A 21,627-nucleotide genomic window follows, 5' to 3' on the forward strand; every position below is an offset into this window, starting at 1 on the left:
CCCAGCTAATTTTGTACTTTTAGTAGAGACAAGGTTTCTCCATGTTGGTCAGGCTGGTCTCAAACTCCCAACCTCAGGTGATCCACCCGCCTCGGCCTCCCAAAGTGCTGGGATTATAGGCGCGAGCCACTGCGCCCAGCCTACTTGTGGCTCCTTTTATTAGGTGGTAGCTGTTATCATTTAAAGAAATTAATCTTTCAGGCTTTGGATTAGTTGCTAGCACCACTAATTATTGGTTGACAATAAGAGCAGAAAATATAGGTGAGGATGGTTCTCTGTTCTTTTGTGAGGTTGTAGCAAAGCAAGAGTACACATGGATCACCTCTAAACAATGCCGCATTTCTTGCATCCTTAATGAGAAATGATGCAGAAGAGGAGATGATGGGGATTTATCTCAGCTCGTTTTGCTTTGGTCTTCACTGCTGCTACTCCTTTCATATGGGCTAATTCCAAGGGGGGTTTCAGGCCTAAAGTATCATGAAGTCTGAAGTCTGAGAATCTGATGGAATGATTGACGATGCCATTGATGATTCCATTAATCCTTGATGATTAATATTCCAGGCACAAATGTGGCAGGGCAGATGAATGGGTCCAGAGAAATAATAATGAAAATTAAGACTTTGAGGTTAGCAGTGTAGTTCAGTTCAGCAAACACTTATCGAGAGGACACTAGGTTTCAGAAAGGGATGAAGAAGCCAAGGTTCCTGCTTTTGAGTAGCTCACAGTGCACTGAAGGAGCCAGATGTGGGAATAAATCATTTAAGGAGACTGGATGAATGTCCACAAAAGTGAGCACAGTCTGAGGAGTGGCTAAAAATCATTCTGCATCATCTTTTTTTTTTTTTTGAAATGGAGTCTTGCTCTATTGCCCAGGCTGGAGTGCAGTGGTGCAATATCGGCTCACTGCAAGCTCCGCCTCCCGGGTTCACACCGTTCTCCTGCCTCAGCCTCCTGAGTAGCTGGGACTACAGGCACCAGCCACCTCACCCAGCTAATTTTTGTATTTTTAGTAGAGACGGGGTTTCACCGTGTTAGCCAGGATGGTCTCAATCTCCTGACCTCGTGATCCACCTGCCTCAGCTCCCAAAGTGCTGGGATTACAGGCGTGAGCCACCGTGCCCGGCTTGCATAATCTTAATAATCTTTAGATTGGTAGTGTTCTCAGTTATGTAAAGTGGGTATAAACCTCAGAGTGCATGGTTAAAACTGTCCGCCTCTAGTTGACCCCCCGTGAGTAGAATCATAGCACTAGAAGCACTTGGGAGATTATATGTTCATTTTCATACAGAGGCCCTCAGTGTCTGAAGGTTCTTTTCACTTATTGTCATAGGGAAGAGTTGTAGGTAAATGAATTCTTGATTTCATAGAATATTTATTTGTCACTCAGAGATGTACCAGGTGCCAGAACATAACAATGAATAAGAGACAGTTCTCTTGATCTCAAATTGCTCACAGTCTAGAAGGATTAAATGGAGACCAACAAGCGAATGGACACTTAAAATGCAGGATGATAATTAGTGTCCTAGAACTATGCACATAGTGGTATAGAAACATACTAAGAGCACCTACATAGGTCTGCAGGAGGCGGGGAATGGCTTCACAGGAATGTTTGGATTGAGGCTTCTAGAATGACTCAAGTATATTCCTAGGGAGGGCATTCCATGAAGACAAATGGCTGTGCAAAGGAATGCAGCTATAAGAGCATGGCATGCTCAGGACCTCCCAAGCTCACCATGGAACTGAGCATAGAGGTGGGAAAGGGGCAGACAGTACAGGCTGATCGTCAAGGTCGGCCGGATGCAGAAAGAATCCAGCCAGATCTTTGTCCTCAAGGAGACCCTGAAGAGTATTACGCAAGTCAGCAACATGACCAGATTTATTACTCTACAACAAAGGCAAAGGCTGAAGGCAGGGAAGCCAGGAGGCTACTGTGGCCATCCAAGCAAGATGCAAGGGGGGCCTGTAATAGGGCAGTGTGGCAGAAGAGATTGGCATGAGGCGAGGGGTGTGTGTGAGATACCTGTTGGTCCCCAAGTTCAATTGGATATAGACAGACAGAAGGATGCCCAGGATTCTGGTGTGCACCAGTGCGTGAGTAGATTGGGGTGCCATTTATTGAGAAGATGGACATAGGAAAAGGAGGAGGATTGAGGGTATTGATTTCAGTTTGTGACTTTTGGGGTGCTAGGATCCAGAAAGTAGATTACTAGTAAATAGTTGAACATGTTGGTTTAGTGATCAGAAAACAGGCTTAGGCACAAGAGATACACATTGGAGAATTAACAGCGTGTAGTTAGTAGATGAAACCATGGGTAAGGAGATGGAGGAATAATTGGCAAAAAGTCACGAAAAGCAGTTTGGAGCTATGTTGTAAAGGGCCTTGAACCATCTCAGAAGGTTTTGCAAGGTGAGACTGCTTTGGTTAAAGAGACTGCTTAAGTAGGACCTGTATTAGAGCCTCATTTATTAAATAAACATGAATGGAGCATGTTCTGTGGCTTGACACAGGGGTGAGAGCAGTGAGAAAACAAGCACAGTCTGTCTTTGCCCTTATGCAGTTTATCCACTTAAGTGGAGAATCATGTATTTAATTAATTTCCTCAATGGTAAGTGCTACAAAAGAAAAGCATAGGGTGATTTAACAGTACAGAATGAGGGCGGGAAAGCTGACACTTGGTCTGTGGGGTCAGAGAAGGCAGCCTCAAGGAAGTGACATTTCAGTTGGACTTAAAGGGTGAGTAGGCAAGCTCCAGAGAAAGGATAGGGACAGCTCTCCAAAGAAAAGAGGACCTGAAGGATGCCCTCATGGCCTGAGGGAGCTGGGTGCTTGCTGTAACATGGTGACAAGTGACCCGCTACACATAGCACTCGTGAGAGATTCTTCAAGAGCTGTGCAGCTACCACACTTCCCGCCTGTAGGTAGACACCTCAAAGACTTGGGTTTGTAAATCTAGGTCTGCTTCAAAGAGAAGCATTTTATAGCAGCAGAATCCTCTAGTGAGCAGTGAACTGCTGCCAAGAGGGACTCCTTTCCCTGGCAGCCACCTGGCCCTGAAGCAGCTCCAGAACACTGTCTCAGAGCCCATTGCAGGGCATTAATTGACAAGGAGGTGATTTTGTGCATGATGAAGACATTGAGAGTTGTCTGAATTTGGACAGGCTACTCAAGCAGAAAAGAGAGGCAGAGTAGTTGAGCAGCCAAGAAATCAATGTGTTTGGTCAACACAGGTCACCTGGGAGTGTAACATTTGCATTCACCAGCAGCAGCAGAATGTGCCTCTTCAGAACTGGCATGTCAAGGAATTAGCTCAAGAGTCAACATCCAACCTTGGCACATTTTGGTCCCGATGTGGTTCTTTTGTGAAACACAACAAAGCAATTGAGAAAATAACCTTGGAAGGAAACTTGATTGATTTTTCAAGGAAAGCAAAAACTAATATGAAAATTTATCTTAAGTCTATTAAAGCTATCCTCCTAGGCAGTTTGTAAAAGAAACTAAACTAGATTGCAATTCCATTTTGCAAAAAGCCTTTAATGTGTTTTCCCACATTTTTGGCCTTTGTTTCAGTTATACCTGTCAGGTTGTTTTATTAGGTGAAAAAATAGCAGACCAGCTGCTTTGATTTACTGTTGTTTTTCTCCTATTGATGCTGAGTGCATCATCATGTTCTTTCCAGCCTCCAAATACATATATGAAAGTAATAATCTGTTTCATTCAAGCTAATGATTTAAAGATTAAATATGGGTTCTTCCACTTTTTTTGTTAAACAGAACATTAAGAATTTCCAAAAGTTTAATACGTAGCTTTACCACTTATTAACAATGGTTTGTTTTGAGCCTCTGTTTTCTCATCTGTGAAATGGGAATAAATAAACCTGCTTCACTTACTGAAGAGGATGTTTTGGAAAGTGAATGAGGTAATGCATGAAGGAGTGCGTTATAAACTGTGTCACACCATCCACATGTTAGGTATTAATATCATACTGATTATCACTATGACTAATAAGAAAATTATTCACACTAGGATGCAAAGTCTTTTTATATCTTCCATGAAAATTATTTATGTATGTGCTCTTCATTATTCTTTTCTGTCTCAATTTTCACAGGCACACATAAGAACAGCATCATAGTGACATGGGAAGGGGTGTACATCCCCCTCCCATTTTCCAGAGAGAAATAGAAAAATATTTAGTGATTGTTAAAGGCATTGTAATGTACTTAAAATCAGACATCAAACAGTGGAATATATATCACAGTTTTCCTTTTGTTCAATGACAATGTAAAAATCAAATCTTGTGTGGAGATGTGTCTTAGCCTGCTCTGGTTGCTGTAACAAAATACCATAGGCTGGATGACTTAAAGAACAGAAATGTATGGTTCACAATTCTGGAAGCTGGGAAATCAAGGCACTAGCAGATTCAGTGTCTAGTGACAGCTTGTTCCTCCTAGAGGGCGCCTTCTGGACATGTCCTCATATGGTGGAAGGGACAAGCAAGCCTTCTCAGCCTCTTTCGAAGGGCACTAATCCCATTCATGAGGGTTTGGGATCTAATCGCCACCTAAAGGCCCCACCTCCTAATACCATTGCATTGGAAATAAGGTTTTAACATATAAATTTTGAAGGGTCACAAACATTCAGACTACAGCATGAAGACTGGAAAGTCCAAGGTCAACATTCCAGCAGGGCTCATTTTGTGGTGAGGGCTCTCTTCCTGGCTTGCAGACAGCTACCTTCTTCTGTGTGCTCACATGGCAGAGAGAGATAGGATCTCTAGGGTTTCTTCCTCTTTTATAGGGACATTAGTTCTGTCAGATCAGGACTCAATCCTTATGATCTCATTTAACCTTAATAACCACACATGGGTGGTTAGAGCATCAACATGTGAATTTTAAGGGGGACACAATTCAGTCTATAGAAAGATGAAAAAAGAGAGAAGAAAATGAATACTAAAAGAATTTGGATAGGATAGCATTGTCCATACATTAGAAGAAACACCCGTGGGTTAATGTGTAATAGCAAGAATAATTTTTCTCCTTTCTGATCACATCATACTCTCTTTTTCAGGTGACTGTGACAGATGGTGGTCCCTCTCCAAAACAGTCAACCATCTGGGTGGTGGTTCAGGTTCTGGATGAAAATGACAACAAACCCCAGTTCCCAGAGAAGGTCTACCAGATCAAGCTGCCAGAACGTGACCGAAAGAAGAGAGGAGAACCGATTTACAGGGCTTTTGCATTTGACAGAGATGAGGGCCCCAACGCAGAAATCTCCTACAGTATTGTGGATGGGAATGATGACGGAAAGTTCTTTATTGACCCTAAAACTGGGATGGTTTCTTCTAGAAAGCAGTTTACAGCGGGGAGTTATGACATCCTAACGGTAAGATCTTCCAAACTCCAGCAGTACGGCGGATGGGGGGAAGTGGTTATGTTCTTATTCAAGTATATTCCTTTGAACAATCAATCTTTAGAGTAAAAAGTGAAACCACACAGCTGTGGAAGGGTTCTTTCTGGGAGGCAAGTGCAGGTGAGAACTCTTGCCTGTTTCACTGATATTCTTAAATGACGAGACAATTTGCTTTGGTTGTGTCCTGTCAGCATTTTCCCCCATTCCCAGGCCACAGCCTGTTTCACCACATACTCAACCACTCTTTCTGCAGCCCTAAATCATCCTCAAAGTGCTGAACATAGATGTAAACTAAAGGTAGGGGAACAGCAGGGCAACACATCCTACCCACCACTGAACATAACTCTCAACATGTCCCCGTGACTTCCCATAGAAAACAACTTTTGAAATTATCAACAATGAGATAGAGCATGGATATAGCTGTGTAAATTGTGAGACACAAATCACAGTGATGTTTATTCCATGAAAACTGGGAAAACTCATGTATAAAGTGACTTAATTTTTTATTAAATTAGAAAAGTAAAAACAAGCATGAGAACCATCCCATGTGGAAACTTAAAGCTCCTGTATCTACAGTGCCAGTGTGCTCCCCCGACCCCAACCACTTTAGCCAGGTAGTGCCTATTCCAGAAAGGCAGCTGGTATCCTTACAAGCAATGATCATGGTCCAGGGTCCCAACAACTACCAAAAGTTGGCACCAGCTGGGCACGGTGGTTCATGCCTATAATCCCAGCACTTTGGGAGGCTGAGGCAGGCGGATCACTTGAAGTCAGGAGTTTCAGACCAGCCTGGCCAACATGGTAAAACCCCATCTCTACCAAAAATTTAAAAAAAATTAGCTGGTCATGGTGGTGCCTGCCTGTAATCCCAGCTGCTCAGGAGGCTGAGGCAGGGGAATCACTTGAACCCAGGAGGCAGAGGTTGCAGTGAGGCGAGATCACATCACTGCACTCCAGCCTGGGTGACAGAGCAAAACTCTGTCTCAAAAAAAAAGTCAGCACCATCCACCACTCTTCTCTTTGTCTTTATCCTTCTCTGCTAGGTCTGTCTTTATTATTTTAAACGATGGCCTGAGTCTCTTGATTTATCCTTTCTTTCCTCTGGTCTAGATGTGGGTTCCTTGCTGTGCTCAGTTATGTGGCCAGAACAGTGGACAGAGAAAAAAATATAGTAAAACACCAGCTCTGTTTCTACTGTTAGGAGCTCTGATGTGCTATGTGCCATTGCACATGTGTGAGACTTACAGTTTGGGAATCTTTGAGGACTGGATAGATTCAAGTGGATACTGTTGGTGTCCTGCCCAGCTCCCATTCTCACACTGGTTTATCTGTCCCTCAACTGCTGCAAGTATTGGCTGTCAATGGCTCACAGCTGCCCTTTTCTCCAGAGAGTCATCCTTGGATGACATTCCCAGCCTCCAGTCTAGCAGCCCACAGCCATTGACTGACTGACACCCAGATACAAAAGTCCAATCCCCTTGCCTCAAGTTGGATACAACTCTGGTGCAATTAATGGTTCAGAGCTCCCCATGGGATCCCTCTGGTCAGCCAGGACCACATCCTGATTTAACTCCCACCCTGCCCACCCTGATCTCTATTCCCTTTCACCTGAGAGCACTTCTCCCTAAAAAAACCATTTGTACTCAAATGCCTGTCTTAGCTCCTGGGGGAACCTGACTTAAGACATGTATCCTCAAGTTTTCTCACCCCACAGGGATATTCTAGGGCAAAGCAATCATTCATGAACACATAGCATGAGGGTGCTATGCATTGTCACTGTTTGGAAAGGCTGTAGCTATCAGTTATGTTCCTATAAATGTTATTTTTTAAATGTAATACTTTAAAGTCCTTTTAAAAATTTATTTTTATTTCTGTTTTGTTTTGGCTTTTGCTTCTTGGAGCTTTTGAACCTCCCATTTGGGTCCAGGGTTCACCTGGACTCTTCACCCTGCCCAGCTGGGTGGGGAGATTTGCTTCCTCAGCCTTTATATCAGCTAATTATGACCACAGAGGAGAGTCATTAGCCCTGTCCTCCCTTCCACGCTGCTTCCAGGGACTGTGCTATCAAGAGAGTTCTCTGTTACCTTTCTGCAGATGGCAAAACTGAAAGACCTCAAGGCACCTAGCTCCAGCCTGCTCCCTTTCCCAGCCCACTCCATCTTGCTCCTGGGATCCTGTGCTGCTATCAATCACAAAGAGCAGAAGGAAGGAGCTGAGAAACACAACCACACACTGCAAAACACAGCCACACACACACACACACACACACACACACACACACACTTCTGCACATATCATTCACACATATATAAGGTTTCACAATGCACTTTCTTCCCTTTCACATATCACCACCAGAGGTGAGGCTCAGGATCATGCTATCAGGAATCAAATTAGCTATTTCTATTCATGTAACTATTATTCAGGGCCACAAATCACCACAAACTGTAAGTGCAGCATTTGTCTTTCAAGATCTCCATATCTGTAACATTGACGGTGGTCCAGAGAGCCTCTGGCAAACATGGTGCAAGGTCTACACATGGCTGGGTTGTTCCCCTCCATTCCCAAGTCTTTTCTCCCCAGAACTCTGCTCATTTTCTTCTCCTTTCTGACACTGTGTTGAAGATGGACTCTTGGCCCAGCAACATGAGTGACAGATCCAAACTCTACAACAATCGGAGGTCTGAGACATCTTTCTGTTCTCTCCCTGTGTGAGTAGATAAAGGCAGTGGACAATGGGCGCCCACAGAAATCCTCCACGGCCCGCCTCCACATTGAATGGATTAAGAAACCACCCCCTTCGCCTATACCATTGACCTTCGATGAGCCGTTTTATAACTTCACAGTCATGGAAAGTGATAGAGTGACTGAAATTGTAGGGGTGGTGTCTGTGCAGCCAGCTAACACCCCTCTGTGGTTTGACATAGTTGGTAAGTTCGAGTCTTACAGAGCAGTATCGTGCAATGTAATAATTGACTGAAGCAACTAGCCAAAAAACAAAAAGAAAAAGAAAAAGAAAAAAGAAAGAAAGCAAAAAACTAACAATTAGTGCCAAGATTAAAAGATATATAGTGCTGGAATGCAAAAGAGCCAGTAAAATGAATAATCGACCTGTGCTTTCGTTCCAACTCTGTAGCTAAGCTGAACCGAAAGTGCTCTCTGGCTGGATTTTCCATAGTACGTTATTTACTGCAATCTTAATGTCTTTCTGTGTGTCATTTAAATTCTATTGTCACACTTGGCTAATCTCATTTCTAAATGTATTGATGGTACTAGACTTGCTGTCCTTCATTTCTCTCTTTTTCTTCACCTTTTTTCTGCATTCTGTTCTTTTTTTTTTTCTGCTCCCGACTGCCCTGCTTCAAGGTGGCAAGCATGCTCGAGAGATGTTCTATATTCTACAGACAGCTTGTGGGCAGAACTGTTCAACAGAAGGTACCCTTAGTGCAAACACATTTGCTAAAATACAGCTATCCAATCTGCCTTTTACGGTTTTTTTTTTTTTAAGCAAATTGAATTACATCTTTCATAACTGCCTGTGACAGGCTGAAGTGCAGCCCACAGATTTCATGTATGCCTCTAACAGCTATTGCGTTACTCGTATCCAATGACTTCCTTTGTTCGAATTTGATAGGGTTTGGATTTGGGGGGGGGTTGTTTTGATTTTTGTTTCTTTGCTTTTGAGGTATGTGGGCTTTTTGTTGTTTTGTTTTTATCTTTTTGTAGGTTGGTTTATTTAACTGGGCCTTTTCCAATTGAAAAAGAAATTAAAATGTATTCCAGTCCCTCTGTTTTGCAGCGGTAGTACCATTCATACACCAATAGCTCCATCAGGAGAGTCCCCTGGCTGTCGTCCACAAAAGGAAGGGCAGGAAATGGAACCTAGATATATAGCCAGTCAGCCTCCCCCGCAAGCCGAATAGAGGAAGCAGATGGAAGCATGCAGGATAGACCCTGGGAGCCAACCTTTAAATTCCTTGAAAGAAAGCAAGCAAGCACGCCAGGCTGCAAAAGGAAAGGGCAAAACAGCACTATGGCCCTTGACAAACCAGCAGGGAGAGGCACTGGAGAGGAAATGAGTGCCGAGGACCAGGAAACAAAACAGGCTGTTGCTAAAACAGAGGGGAGAGAGTGTGTCGCCCAATCCGACACTGTGTTGAGCTAAAGCTGACTTCCCATGCTTCTCAGTGGGAGGCAGGGGATCCAGGAGAGAGTTGGTCTGGGGGAATCATTTCCTTTGCCATGTCCCTGCCTGGATAGGATGGGCAGGAACATGCCTCTCCCCCTAGGAATTGCTGTGCTTGGGATAAGCATTTAGAAAGTTCCACAACGGTTTTAACAAGGCACAGAAAAAGAATACCCCATGGCCCACAATCAAACCTCTGTAGAGAGTCCTCTGAACTTCCAACAAGTAAAGAGCTATTTTCTACATGTTTCATTTGATGGAATGACGGTGGAACGTTTTCGTTTTACTTACTTGGTATTAATCATGCCATCCTGTACACGGCCATCCTCACACCAAGCTTTCACTTCTCTCTTCATTCCTACTCAACATATTTGAAATGAAACTTCTTCTGATCCATGAAAGGGGTCTCCACTTCTTTATCTTCTCAGTAATTTTCAGCTCATAAGATATTATCTGATGCAGTTTCTTCTTTCTTGGCACAACAAAGGGTTGCACATAGTCATGGTCTGGTTATCTGTACAGTCACCTTTAATGATTTCTTCACTTCCACCCCCAATCAGAGTCACAGAAAGTGCAATTCAGAGCCGGGCGCGGTGGCTCAAGACTGTAATCCCAGCACTTTGGGAGGCCGAGACAGGCGGATCACGAGGTCAGGAGATCAAGACCATCCTGGCTAACACGGTGAAACCCCGTCTCTACTAAAAAAATACAAAAAAAAAAACCTAGCCGGGCGAGGTGGCGGGCGCCTGTAGTCCCAGCTACTCGGGAGGCGGAGGCAGGAGAATGGCATAAACCCGGGAGGCAGAGCTTGCAGTGAGCTGAGATCCGGCCACTGCACTCCAGCCCGGGCGACAGAGCAAGACTCCGTCTCAAAAAAAAGAAAGAGCAATTCAGTTCTAACACGTGCCACTAGTGCCAGGTTTCCAGAGACATGTGCAATAGTGATTGCTAGCCGGGCACAGTGGCTCACTCCTGTAATTTAAACACTTTGGGAGGCTGAGGTGAGCGGATCACTTGAGGTCAGGAGTTCAAGACCAGCCTGTCCAACGTGGCAAAACCCTGTCTCTACTAAAAATACAAAAATTAGCTGGTCATGATGGCGGGCGCCTGTAATCCCAGCTACTTGGAGGCTGAGGCAGGAGAATTGCTTTAACCCGGGAGGCAGAGATTGCAGTGAGCTGAGATTGCATCACTGTACTCCAGCAGCCTGGGCAACAGAGCAAGACTCTGTCTCAAAAAAAAAAAAAAAAAAAAAAAAAAAAAAAAAAAAACAGTAAAAGAAAAAGAGTGATTTCTTCTTTTAAATAACCTAAAGGAGAGTGCAGCAGAAACCGAATAGGCAACAGAATGTCTAGTGTGCTGTCCTGATATGAGATGAGTTGCCCTTTCTCATCAGCCACTGATTTTTCTCCCTCCTCCTTGGACACTCCAGTTTCCAAGCACCTCTACAGCCGGACAGTGTCACATGTCTCCCTGGCATGATCCGTGCACACAACCTGCTGACCCGTGGTACATCCCACCTACCACCTATGTGCCCCGGGATGCCCTCACTTGTATTCAGCTTTTGAAATCCTACTGGCATGTCTTTCTGTAATGGTCAGTCTCACCAGCTGCTTGACCCTAGTTATCCAGGTCAGGTTTGCAACTCTTCCTCATTCCTGCATGTGTGTGTGTGTGACTGTCTGTAGGTAAGCATGCCTAGCAGTACTGCATGTAACCTGATTTGCAAGTTTCTCATGTCAGCATGATGAGTGTTGCTGTATTTTTTCATTTGTGCTTATCCTGTCTCCACTCTTAACCCCTATGGTTAAGGCCCATGTGTCCTCATTCCTTCCTCCTGCCAATACCTCTGTTGCTACCAACCCAGGATGAGTGGAATAAACTATGGTGAGTGATGGAGATACCCCAGGCAGCCACTATGCTAACCCTACTGATGCCTCCTGGAACCTACTCAGAGTCAGTGTGACCTTCCACTGTGCTACTGGCCATGGCAACCTACGCACCTTTGACAAAATAGAAACATCACTTGTCCAAGAAGAGAGAGGCAGTTTACAGATGAGAGCCCTCCCTGGAAGGAGTCCCTTTAAGCTACCTTAAATATAAGGGTCCGTCATCAAGAACATGGCATCAGTTTTCATGTTTCTTCATTGGTGTATTTCTAAATGCTACGCTCTTCCTAGAGGCTCCCTTCAGTTTCAGGGCACTTGTAAGTCTCTGAATGAGGACCTACAGGGTTGTCCCTCTGGTCTGGATGCTTCCATCACAGAGATTTCACTGTAAATTGGGTAACATCTAGCCAAGCTTCTTTTCCAAATTGAACTTACTGGGCCAGATGCCCAAACAGAACATTATTTTATTTCCATCCTCACATCCAGCCAACAACATCTTGAAACACCAAATCTTTATTTCAGCACAGAAGTAAAATCCTTTTCCCAGGTGCTGGTTGCTTCAGTATCGATACGGTCCGCGTTCCACCAAATCCTCCTTTTGAAAATCTTTCTAATCCATCAGAGTCATTTTTTCTCAATCTGCTGACAACATCTTTCCCCCTCTCTAAATACCTATTGTTTCCTTTATCATATTCAGATGTTTTATTCTCGCTCTCAAGATTTCTTGCTTATTTATCTTAGGCCATAGAAACTCTCATCTCTTTGTTCCCTTCCTCCTTACCTAAGCATCTTTTTCGGCCAAGCTAACATACAGGGGAAAGAGGGAATATTGCACCTCAATGCTTAAGAAACATAGCCGTGAATGCCTGGAATAGGCACTAGGTATGTAATGTCAGCATAGATCTGAAATGAGGTCTCAGGTATAAGTATAGGCCTTGCCGAGGTAAATACTCTATGACTCTTCCACAGCAGTGAGGATTTGGTTCCATTTTAGACCTAGTGCATGCAGACACCTAAAGAGACACTGAGTTACAGAGAAGACATCATCTTGGCATGGCACGTACAGCTTACAAATGCTACAACTAATAAATTCTCATTAAGTGAGCAGAAATAGTGTTTCCGCATGCTTTTCCCCTGAGAGTAAAGTCGCCTCATTTCTGCATTTCCAAATCAACCCAAATCTTGCTTAACTGCATGTCTTTGCCTCCCACCATGATATGAATTCACAAAAATGGGGTAGCGAGCAAGGTTTTGTTACCAAGCCTGGACCCTTGCATAGAGGATCTGTCACACACTTTCTTGTGCCTCCAAGGAGACCACTGCTTACAATGTTATGCAGTGAGACTTTTCAGCTTCCAGAAACAGAAGCCCTACTTGTAACTGAGTTAAGAAAGCTGTAATTAAAAGGAAACATAATAAAGTTCAGCTGTTCTGCATTTAAACAGCCCAACGCACAGCATGTTCCTTTTCTGTGTTAAAAGGGAAAGAAACTGAAGGGAACACAAATAACCCATAATCCTTTGTGGCTTTATCACATATCTTCACACTTCTCAGGGGACTATGATTTCAACTCCACAGCTCCTTGATTTACAGACTCTCTAATGTGCATGCAATCTGGTTCACAGTTCAGTCCCTGTATCTTTATTCTGTTGGCAAATATTGGAATAGAGAAGGCCACCTTTATTACGCACCTCAGACAGTTCCTCTTTACTTGCAGATGGATGGGGGGTGCTGTCACCCATTTTTTAGCTTTTCACCTGACTTAGGTTACAAAAACAGTTTTCTTTGTAAATCGTAGGCACCTAAAATATCTTTCTTTATCTCGCCTACCGTAAGGCTGCTCTTTGAAAATGATTCTCCGTTGGTGAGTGATAGCACATAGTTCCAACTCAAGTTGAAATGTCTTTCTGTGTTGCAGGAAAGCTGCTTTTACCCTTCATTTGTCATAGGTTCCTTCAAACTTTGGGCTCCAGGCTGCTGCTGTGTCATAAGCTTTTGCCTGTCTTTATTGAACCTTGTCCCCAGCGGAGCCATCACCATTTAGAGATGAATCAAGTAGGCCAGTTGAAGTCTCTGGTAGCACTAGTAGAGCCTTGTTCTTCAGCTAGAGCTTGGAAACCTCTGGGTCTTCCCTAATCAGGTGGCTGTATTTCTCTAACAAAAGACTCTTACCCAGTGATATGGAGAGAAACCATGTTCATGCGTTATTTCTATTACAGCTGTTCCTGCATCAGGGTGACCCTTGCTCCAAGTTATTCAACTGATATCAAACACTTCATTTCCCCTCTTCTGCCCCTTTTCCCTAATTTGATCCCAAATAAGCCTCTCCTTTTTCCATAGCAACAGTCTGGTCCATAGGAGCACATCTGAAGAAACTTCAGAAAAATAAGAAGAAGCCTAGAAACACTTTATGTACTATTAACGGTTTTAAGAAAATGAATTTTAATCTCGATTCTAGAAGGGATTTTCTTTCCGACCACTGTTTCCTGACCTCCACCTGGTGTACCCTGTCTCCCAAGTAAATATCCTTTTCAGCCAGGTACTGTGCTTGCTTTCATTTCAAGGCAGAAAATTAGGGGAAAATGGTAATTAGTGTTTAGTATTTTCAAGATCAAACCATAACTGGTGTTTAGCATTTTTTCTTAATTTCAGTGTACATGCTGAACCTGAATCAACAGCTTGTGCACAACTCCCTGAATTCATTGAGAGTCGGCAGCTCCCTGTTCTGGAAGCTGCTCACATAACACCTCCCCCTTGGTGACAACTAGATGTGGGTTGGTATTTTTATAATTACGCATGGAGTGGAATAGAATCATATGCTAGGGGAGGTACCTGGAAGCTTCTCTAAAGGGGAAGTTGTGTGATTCTCACCATTGGGTGTCTTTATGGAGGGACAGAGGTGCTTCGTACCCTTCTTTAAAGAAAAACTAGAGTGAATCATGGCCCAGCTCCAATGCCCAGCACATTTAAGCAGTAGCTGCTGGCTCAAAATATTTCCACTTATGTCCCATCTTTAAAGCCTTTTAGGACATTCCTACTTGGGATGTTTAACTTTAGAATCTAATAGAAATCCAGTGTGCCTCATCTGCTCTTTGTTTACTCTATTACACCTGTCTTGACCGAAAATGGTCAAAGAGATATGTCCCTAATGTGAATTATCTGTTATGTGGGCTGTTCACAACCTTGCTTTTAACCATCTCTGCCGCACACCCCTGCAGCAATGCTCAGGCTGTGACTTTTCTAATTTCCCACTTTGTTGAAACTCAGACCAGCTCTGCGGTGTCCTCCCTCCTCCCCACCTTTTGTTGAGCCTAACGCTGCTGCACCAAACACACTCTGGCTTTGCATGTTCTGTTACTGGCTCTGAGGAAGCACACCTTGGTTAAGTGGAATGCTGCTAGCAAAAATGGACTCCTTGCATTTGATAGTCTCACTCTGGACGATTTGGATATGGTTTCCTATGAAAATGAAATCACTTTCAGGCTAAAAGGGAGCCTGAAAAATGAGACCTGGGGGAGAGATATGGAGTCATTTATGAAATGGGATGCTTAAGTGGTAGGTTATTAAATTGTGTGAGGGTTGATGGTAAACTGCTGGTCTAGATTCTGTGTCCCTTGTCAGAAATTCATTTTAAAACTCACGGAAGATTTTGTTTTACATTAAATCTTAGTCTAACTAGGAACAAATGTCCTGGAAATGAGTGTCCGAGGCTGCTAACTATATTGGTAAACTGAGAGACATAGTTTGTAGGCTCTCCCTCAAGTGCTCTTGGCTCTGCTTTTCTAATGGTCTATCTCCCCTGTCCCTTTAGAGGTTTCTGTTCTAAAGAATTTGAGGGAGATACACACATACACATACACACACAAATACATATGTTCTAAAGAATTTGAGGGAGATACACACATACACATACACACACAAATACATATATGAACACACACAGGAAGAGAGAAAACTATAAAAAAAAAAACCATAAAATTAGCCAAAAATGTTATTTGATATGAAAAACGACTAAGAAAAAGCACACATTCTATATGCCATATGTAAATGTTATGCCACTAAGCGCATGAGATGATTATGTATTTTTGTACAGGGCCCTGGGGAAAATGTGAGTCAAAGTCAGTGAAAGAGAGCAAATTGGACTGCCCCATTTAAACAGTAACTCAAACTCAAACTATGCTTGCTGGTTCTCTAAAGTTTATTTTTAATCATCTTTAAACTGGAGCAAACTAAGTTTTATAATTTGCATAATCTTTATTTCGACTTGACTCACATATTTTCACATTTAAAAATAATCAACATTAGAGGATGACTCCTTCCCCCACCTCCAAATAATATCATGGCCCTAAGATTTAAGAAAGTTAACATTTTGGTAAAGAAAACATTCTAAATGGGATTTAAAATGGGATTTAATACCCACTAGAAACAACCTGAGAAGTTGCATTCTCATCTTTCCTTCCATACAGGACTTATGAGGCAATTTTATGGCCTTTCTTTGAAAGTTTCCATGGCAAATTTTTTCTCAGAATGTACTGCTTAATAGCAAATGATCATGTTGTTGTTGTTTTTTTCTCTTGTTCATGAAGATGGTTTTTCAGGACACTCAAATCAGACTTCCATTTTGTTTCATGTTGTTACCAACATGAAACATTCCCTTTGAATAAGAAATGGTAATGACCTAAGGCTTGCTTCCCTTTTCAGCCTGGACTCCCCCCTCTCTCCTTGTCCCAGCTTCAAACAGTTTTTTGGAGTTAATATTTAGTGCTCCTCATCAAATCAATTAAAGATATTAATTGGAAGATGAGTCTCTTTTTAGATGAAGTTTTTAAAAAAGTATATAATCTCCAAGCAATTCTCTGATACTCTCATCTCTCCGTAACTTTAATTAAATGTCAAGGGCAATTATATTCTCTCTTGCAATTAAATAATCTTAAGTGTATATGACAGCGGCAAGTAATAAGTATTTGAAATATATATATGGCCAGGTTTTTTTTTAAGTAAACCATATTATTTATTTCATGTCATTGTACATCAGATTCTAGTAATTCAGGTAAAATTCTCCTTCCCTTAACTCACTATTCATAATTGTTATATAAAAGTAATGTATTGTATTGTTCGTTGATTAGCAAAATGAAATGCAAAGAATGTGGAATGTAAAAATAAACCAAAGTTAGTTTTCTAAAATATGAAATTCAATAAATACATTGCCCTATATGCTGTAGTTAAATAAAATTACTGTCTGAGAACAATATCAACACCATGAAATTTCAGGCCAAAAGAAGCAGAGCTTGTGAACATACACTCATGCTTAATTAAAATTGTTCCAACATTCATACCATTATTTTTCTCCCCCTCAAAAAAAATCTTTCATTTTGGGAAGATCATAAACCACACTTTGGTTGCCAGAGGTGAAAACATCAGCAGTGATTTCAACAACGGCAGTGTTGTCTTAAGCACATCACTCGCAGACTGTGAGTTACATGTGGCCAGGGGGTTGAGGGGAAGGTAAAGTTTTCTAAACTTCTATGTAAATTGTTTTGTAATTTGGTGTCATATAAGCTGATGTTTTCTTCTGCTTCTTTCCCAATTTTATTTTGTGACTCTCCCTAGGCTTTCTGCTTTTTTAGGAGAAAAATAATTTACACTACCGAGATGGCAACATAAGTATTTCTATAAATATCCCAGCTCGCAGATACAGAATTTTTAATATGAAAATTTTTTTGCTTTTTTTTTTACTGTTTAGAATTCATAATTTTATTTCTGACATTTAATTAAGGGAATCTGAATTCTAGCAGCCAAATGTTTACCATCAATCCTGAAATAGATTTTAAATGTGTACTCATTCTATTAATAATAATTGGACTATTTATTTACTTAGAATTTAATCTACTTTGGAAAAAACAAAAAGATCTACAAATTTCTAATGGTGAAGCCACAAGAGGTTGAAGGGCCTTTAGGTTTCTAAATATTTAATGGGGTCAGTTTATGCTTCACTACTCTAATATTTACTGCTGAGGTTTTTCTTTGCAATATATTCCCTTTTCATGACATTTGTTATGCATTGTAGAGGCTGTGTTTTGAACTATGAATCAAGTTAGAAATAAAGAGGTCCCATTGAAGATGTACAAAATTGAGCCATAGGGATGCCTATCAAAAAAATATTTCTGTATAAGAGCTCCCTTTAAAGATATATGATATAATACATGTAATAAGTTCTCAGATTTGCTAATTTCATGTTTCTGTGAAATCATCAGGGGGGAATTTTGACAGCGCTTTTGACGCAGAGAAGGGTGTTGGGACAATTGTCATCGCAAAACCTTTGGACGCAGAGCAGAGGTCCATCTATAATATGAGTGTGGAAGTCACTGATGGGACAAATGTTGCTGTCACTCAGGTGAGATGTTAAATTACTGAATAGCAGGAATGCTGAAATAGCTGCCAAAGTCAGGGGTGCAAGCAATGAAAAAAAAAATGTAATGGAAGTAGTAAATTATGTCCATGGTTTTCTAGTGTTTACAAAAACTATTTTCAAGAACAATTAAGAAAAGGGATTCTGTAGATGATATCATAGGACTTAGCTGCCGCTTTCAAGAAGTTGTGATTGATCATGCATGGAAAAGTGATACGTGTTTGTTTCCTGATCATCTACTGTAGATTTATCTGTTTGACAATAAAGTCAACTTTCCTTGAATTTACAAAGAGGAGGACATCTATTTTACTTGAGTTACTTGAGTTAACACACCATGTTATTCTTTACCTCCTCTTTTTTTTTTTTTTTTTTTACTCACAGAAAGTTATAGCTAAAGAATACCTAAGAGTCCAAATTCATTTATAGACTTAGATAAGCTAAGTAATGTATCCAAGGTCATGCAGCCTTAGTAAAGAAAAAGGACTGGGATCTAGGTGTCCTGACTCTCTTCTGCCATTCTAGCCTCTTTATCCTTGCTGTCTGTATAGTAGAACCCCTTGGTTGTGGTGAGAGGTTAAAAACACCAGTGGCTGGACCCCAGCCACAGAAATCCTATGTGATTCTGATATGCAGCCAGGGTCGAGGACCACTCCTTATACTTTGCAACCTGAGCACATGTGAAAGGGCATTCAGAGCAGGAGGAAAAGAAAATCTTTGGGCTTCTCATTTGGCTCAGTACATCTTTCTGAGACTAGCACAATGTTACATATCAATATGAGGCAGACTTATACTAAATATGAGAAGATTTTGTTGTCTTATTTTTTAGCACCAGAGACCTAGGCCAGTTGTGGCAGAGAGCTGGCACATATGCATATGCTGTAACCCCTCTCTTAGTCCCTGCTGAGCTCTGAGGTTCCTCTCTAACCCCAGAAGGCATCACTAATTCATCAAGGCCCATTTTTCTGCTGAGCCCAGATGTGTCCTTAGAATCTTTCTGAACACAGTGCTTCAGGTGGTGAAGATGAAATTTTTGCCAACCCTGAAGCAAGCATTGATTCATCTTAAATATGATGTAAGCATTTGCAACTATGTTGTTTTAAAAAGAAGAGAGGATGAATATTTCATGTGTTTGCCTAGCCAGCTGCCTCTTAGTTTGAGACTATTTGAAAAATATAATGAAACTCTTTCCTTTGAATCTATTTATAATCAAAGAATGGTAGAATTTGAAGAAAACAATAGGGTTCATTTTAGTACAACTCCTTTACTTTTCATTTGAATAAACGAAAACCTTAGAGAGGAGAAGTGACTTGCACATAATACAGCAGCCAGTGTGAAACAATTTCTGATCCTCCAACCTGTGTCCTTTCCCAGTAACTAGGATGATCATATGACCCTGTTTGCCTTAAAGAGCCCCATTTATGTCTGTGGCATTGGCGTAATTATTCTCCTTCCCTTAACTGACTATTCATAGTTGTTATATAAAAGTAATATATTGTTCATTGATCAGCAAAATGAAATGCAGAGAATGTAGCATGTAAAAATAAACCAAAATTAGTTTTCTAAAATGTGAAATTCAATAAATACAGCCACAGAAGTCCTATGTGATTCTGACATGCAGCCAGGGTCAAGGACCCCATTAACTCTCAAAATTGCCCCATTTGGGATGATAAATTGTATGGTCACCCTATCGAAAACCATACTGTTCCAGGGTATTTTCAAGGCTAAAATATAGACACATGGAAAGAACCCATGGCTGGGGTGTTATGAGAACCACACAGTCCAAAAGCACGCCCCCGAAGACTAATACGAAACAACCCACCTGCTGTATTGCTGTCTTAGGTGTTAATTCATTTTAAATGGGAATTGAAGTTTAAAAATTAGCCTTGTCTTAGCGTGTTCAACCTTGACTTTTTAGTGCCACTTAAAAACATAAGACATATTTGAGTAAAATACAAATAAAGCATGAAACCATATTCATTTCCAGACTTTTCTCCAGAGTTTCATACCAGTTGAATTAAATGGTATTCAGTATGCCCAGAATACCATTATGGATATTTTAAAAATTGAATATTTTTGGAACAAGTGAATGAATAGTAGATACATATTCAGCAGAGTCTACGCAGCAGATATGCTGGATCTCCCAAGCACAAAACTAATTCATGTTAACAACAACAAAAATTATCAATGATACTTTTACTTTAGAATTTTATTAGAACCAGATGAGAAATCATTTAACAGCATTTGTTCCACAAATATCTTTAGAGTTCTTACCATGGGCTAGGAGCAGTTCTAGATGCTAAGTACTAAGGTCACAGTGATTCAGAGTTTTAAATCCAGGTGACTGACATGCGCTCATTTTTTTCAAGTTAATATGGAAACGGATTATAAAACTTTGAATGTACACACCGTTTGAGTCCTGTTTTTGTTTATTTTATTTCTGGCTAGTATACAGTTAGGTTTATCTCCAGGGCTGTCTAGAAGGAGTTAGAGAATTAGGTGAACTTTGAGGCACCTTCTGGTAGGGCCAAGATAAGGAAGTTAATAAAGGATGCCAAGAGATTTTCTTGTCAAAAGCATTCACGTCACTCTGTGTCTCCAGAGTCATGACCTTTGTACGAAGTGGGAACCAAGAGTTTCCAAAGTACATACCAGTGTGTCATTGGTATTACCATCAGGAAGTCATTACTCTGTCTACTGAGCTATCTTAGGGCCTGACCAGCTCACCAGCCCCTGCCCATCCAGGCCTCTCTCATATTTACCACAGCTTTCCCGGCGGTGGTGGCAGGAGTGCTTCTTTGAATTAGTCAGCACCCTCCATGTCAAGAACACTTTTACAAAAGGATGTTTTGCGAAATAAAAGACATTCTGGATTTCTTTTAGAAACCATGAAAGCATGTTCCCATGCATGACCCTGAGCAACTTAATGATTCTACCATCAAACAGATAACCTTCACCATATAACTAAATAAATGTCCTGTAGCCCCAAAACACCTGTTCAGTTTTCCTGTGGGAACTTTTCTCTGCTTTGTTCATTTGGAATCATAAAACATGATATGACAGGGCTTCAAGTCATCCATAAACAACATGTTGAAGTTGGCTTCACAAATGTCAAATAAATCAGATCCTCAGTGATTCTGTGTCCACATGAAAACCCTTCCTTCACCTTCAGTTTTGTCCTATTCTCCCAACTCTCACAGGATTCTTGTGCCTCAGAGCTACAATATCTAATGATAAACATCCTTTTCTTTACTGAGATTCCTTAGTGTGAGCACAAAACATAAGAAGGTCCTGTGGGTTTTAGGCTGAAAAGATTCCAGTGAACTAAACGTAAGAATACAGCATCCCAACATTGACAGAATCCTCCTAGCAAGATGGACAAGGGCCTCTGCATAAACTAGTTCTTTATTTTGTAGGGGATATTATTATGCTTTTTGTAATACAATGTTAGTATTTGGCAGCATGGGCTTTGTAGCAGGTAATTTTGCATTCCAATCTCCACTCTGCCACAAAACAGATGAGTCACCTTGAGCAAGTCACCTAACTTCTCTGCACCCTGGTCTTCTTGTTTGGAGGTACCAATACCTACAACATGGGAGTTGCTATGAGGATTACATGAGTTTATGCATGCAGAGTATCAGCATGAGGTCTAAATATAGTAAGAATTCAGTTAATACTAGCTGCTGCTGCTGCTGTTATTATTCCTATCACCTGTTAGTTTCTATGAGGCACACATGGGATT

The 21,627-nt window shown here is 41.4% G+C and overlaps 1 protein-coding gene across 2 annotated transcripts in view; it reads left to right on the plus strand.

Annotated features, from left to right (window-relative positions):
- Nucleotides 1-21,627, plus strand: part of FAT3 (FAT atypical cadherin 3) — a 547,597-nt gene that overhangs the window by 408,887 nt on the left and 117,083 nt on the right. For both annotated transcript variants that reach the window (XM_023209116.2, XM_031933808.1), the window contains exons 4-6: nucleotides 5,066-5,380; nucleotides 8,124-8,334; nucleotides 17,734-17,873. In XM_023209116.2, coding sequence (XP_023064884.2) covers nucleotides 5,066-5,380; nucleotides 8,124-8,334; nucleotides 17,734-17,873 — 666 coding nt within the window. The remainder of the gene's footprint in view (nucleotides 1-5,065; nucleotides 5,381-8,123; nucleotides 8,335-17,733; nucleotides 17,874-21,627) is intronic.

Source organism: Piliocolobus tephrosceles, chromosome 13 (genome assembly GCF_002776525.5).
Source record: "Piliocolobus tephrosceles isolate RC106 chromosome 13, ASM277652v3, whole genome shotgun sequence".
NCBI lineage: Eukaryota > Metazoa > Chordata > Mammalia > Primates > Cercopithecidae > Piliocolobus > Piliocolobus tephrosceles.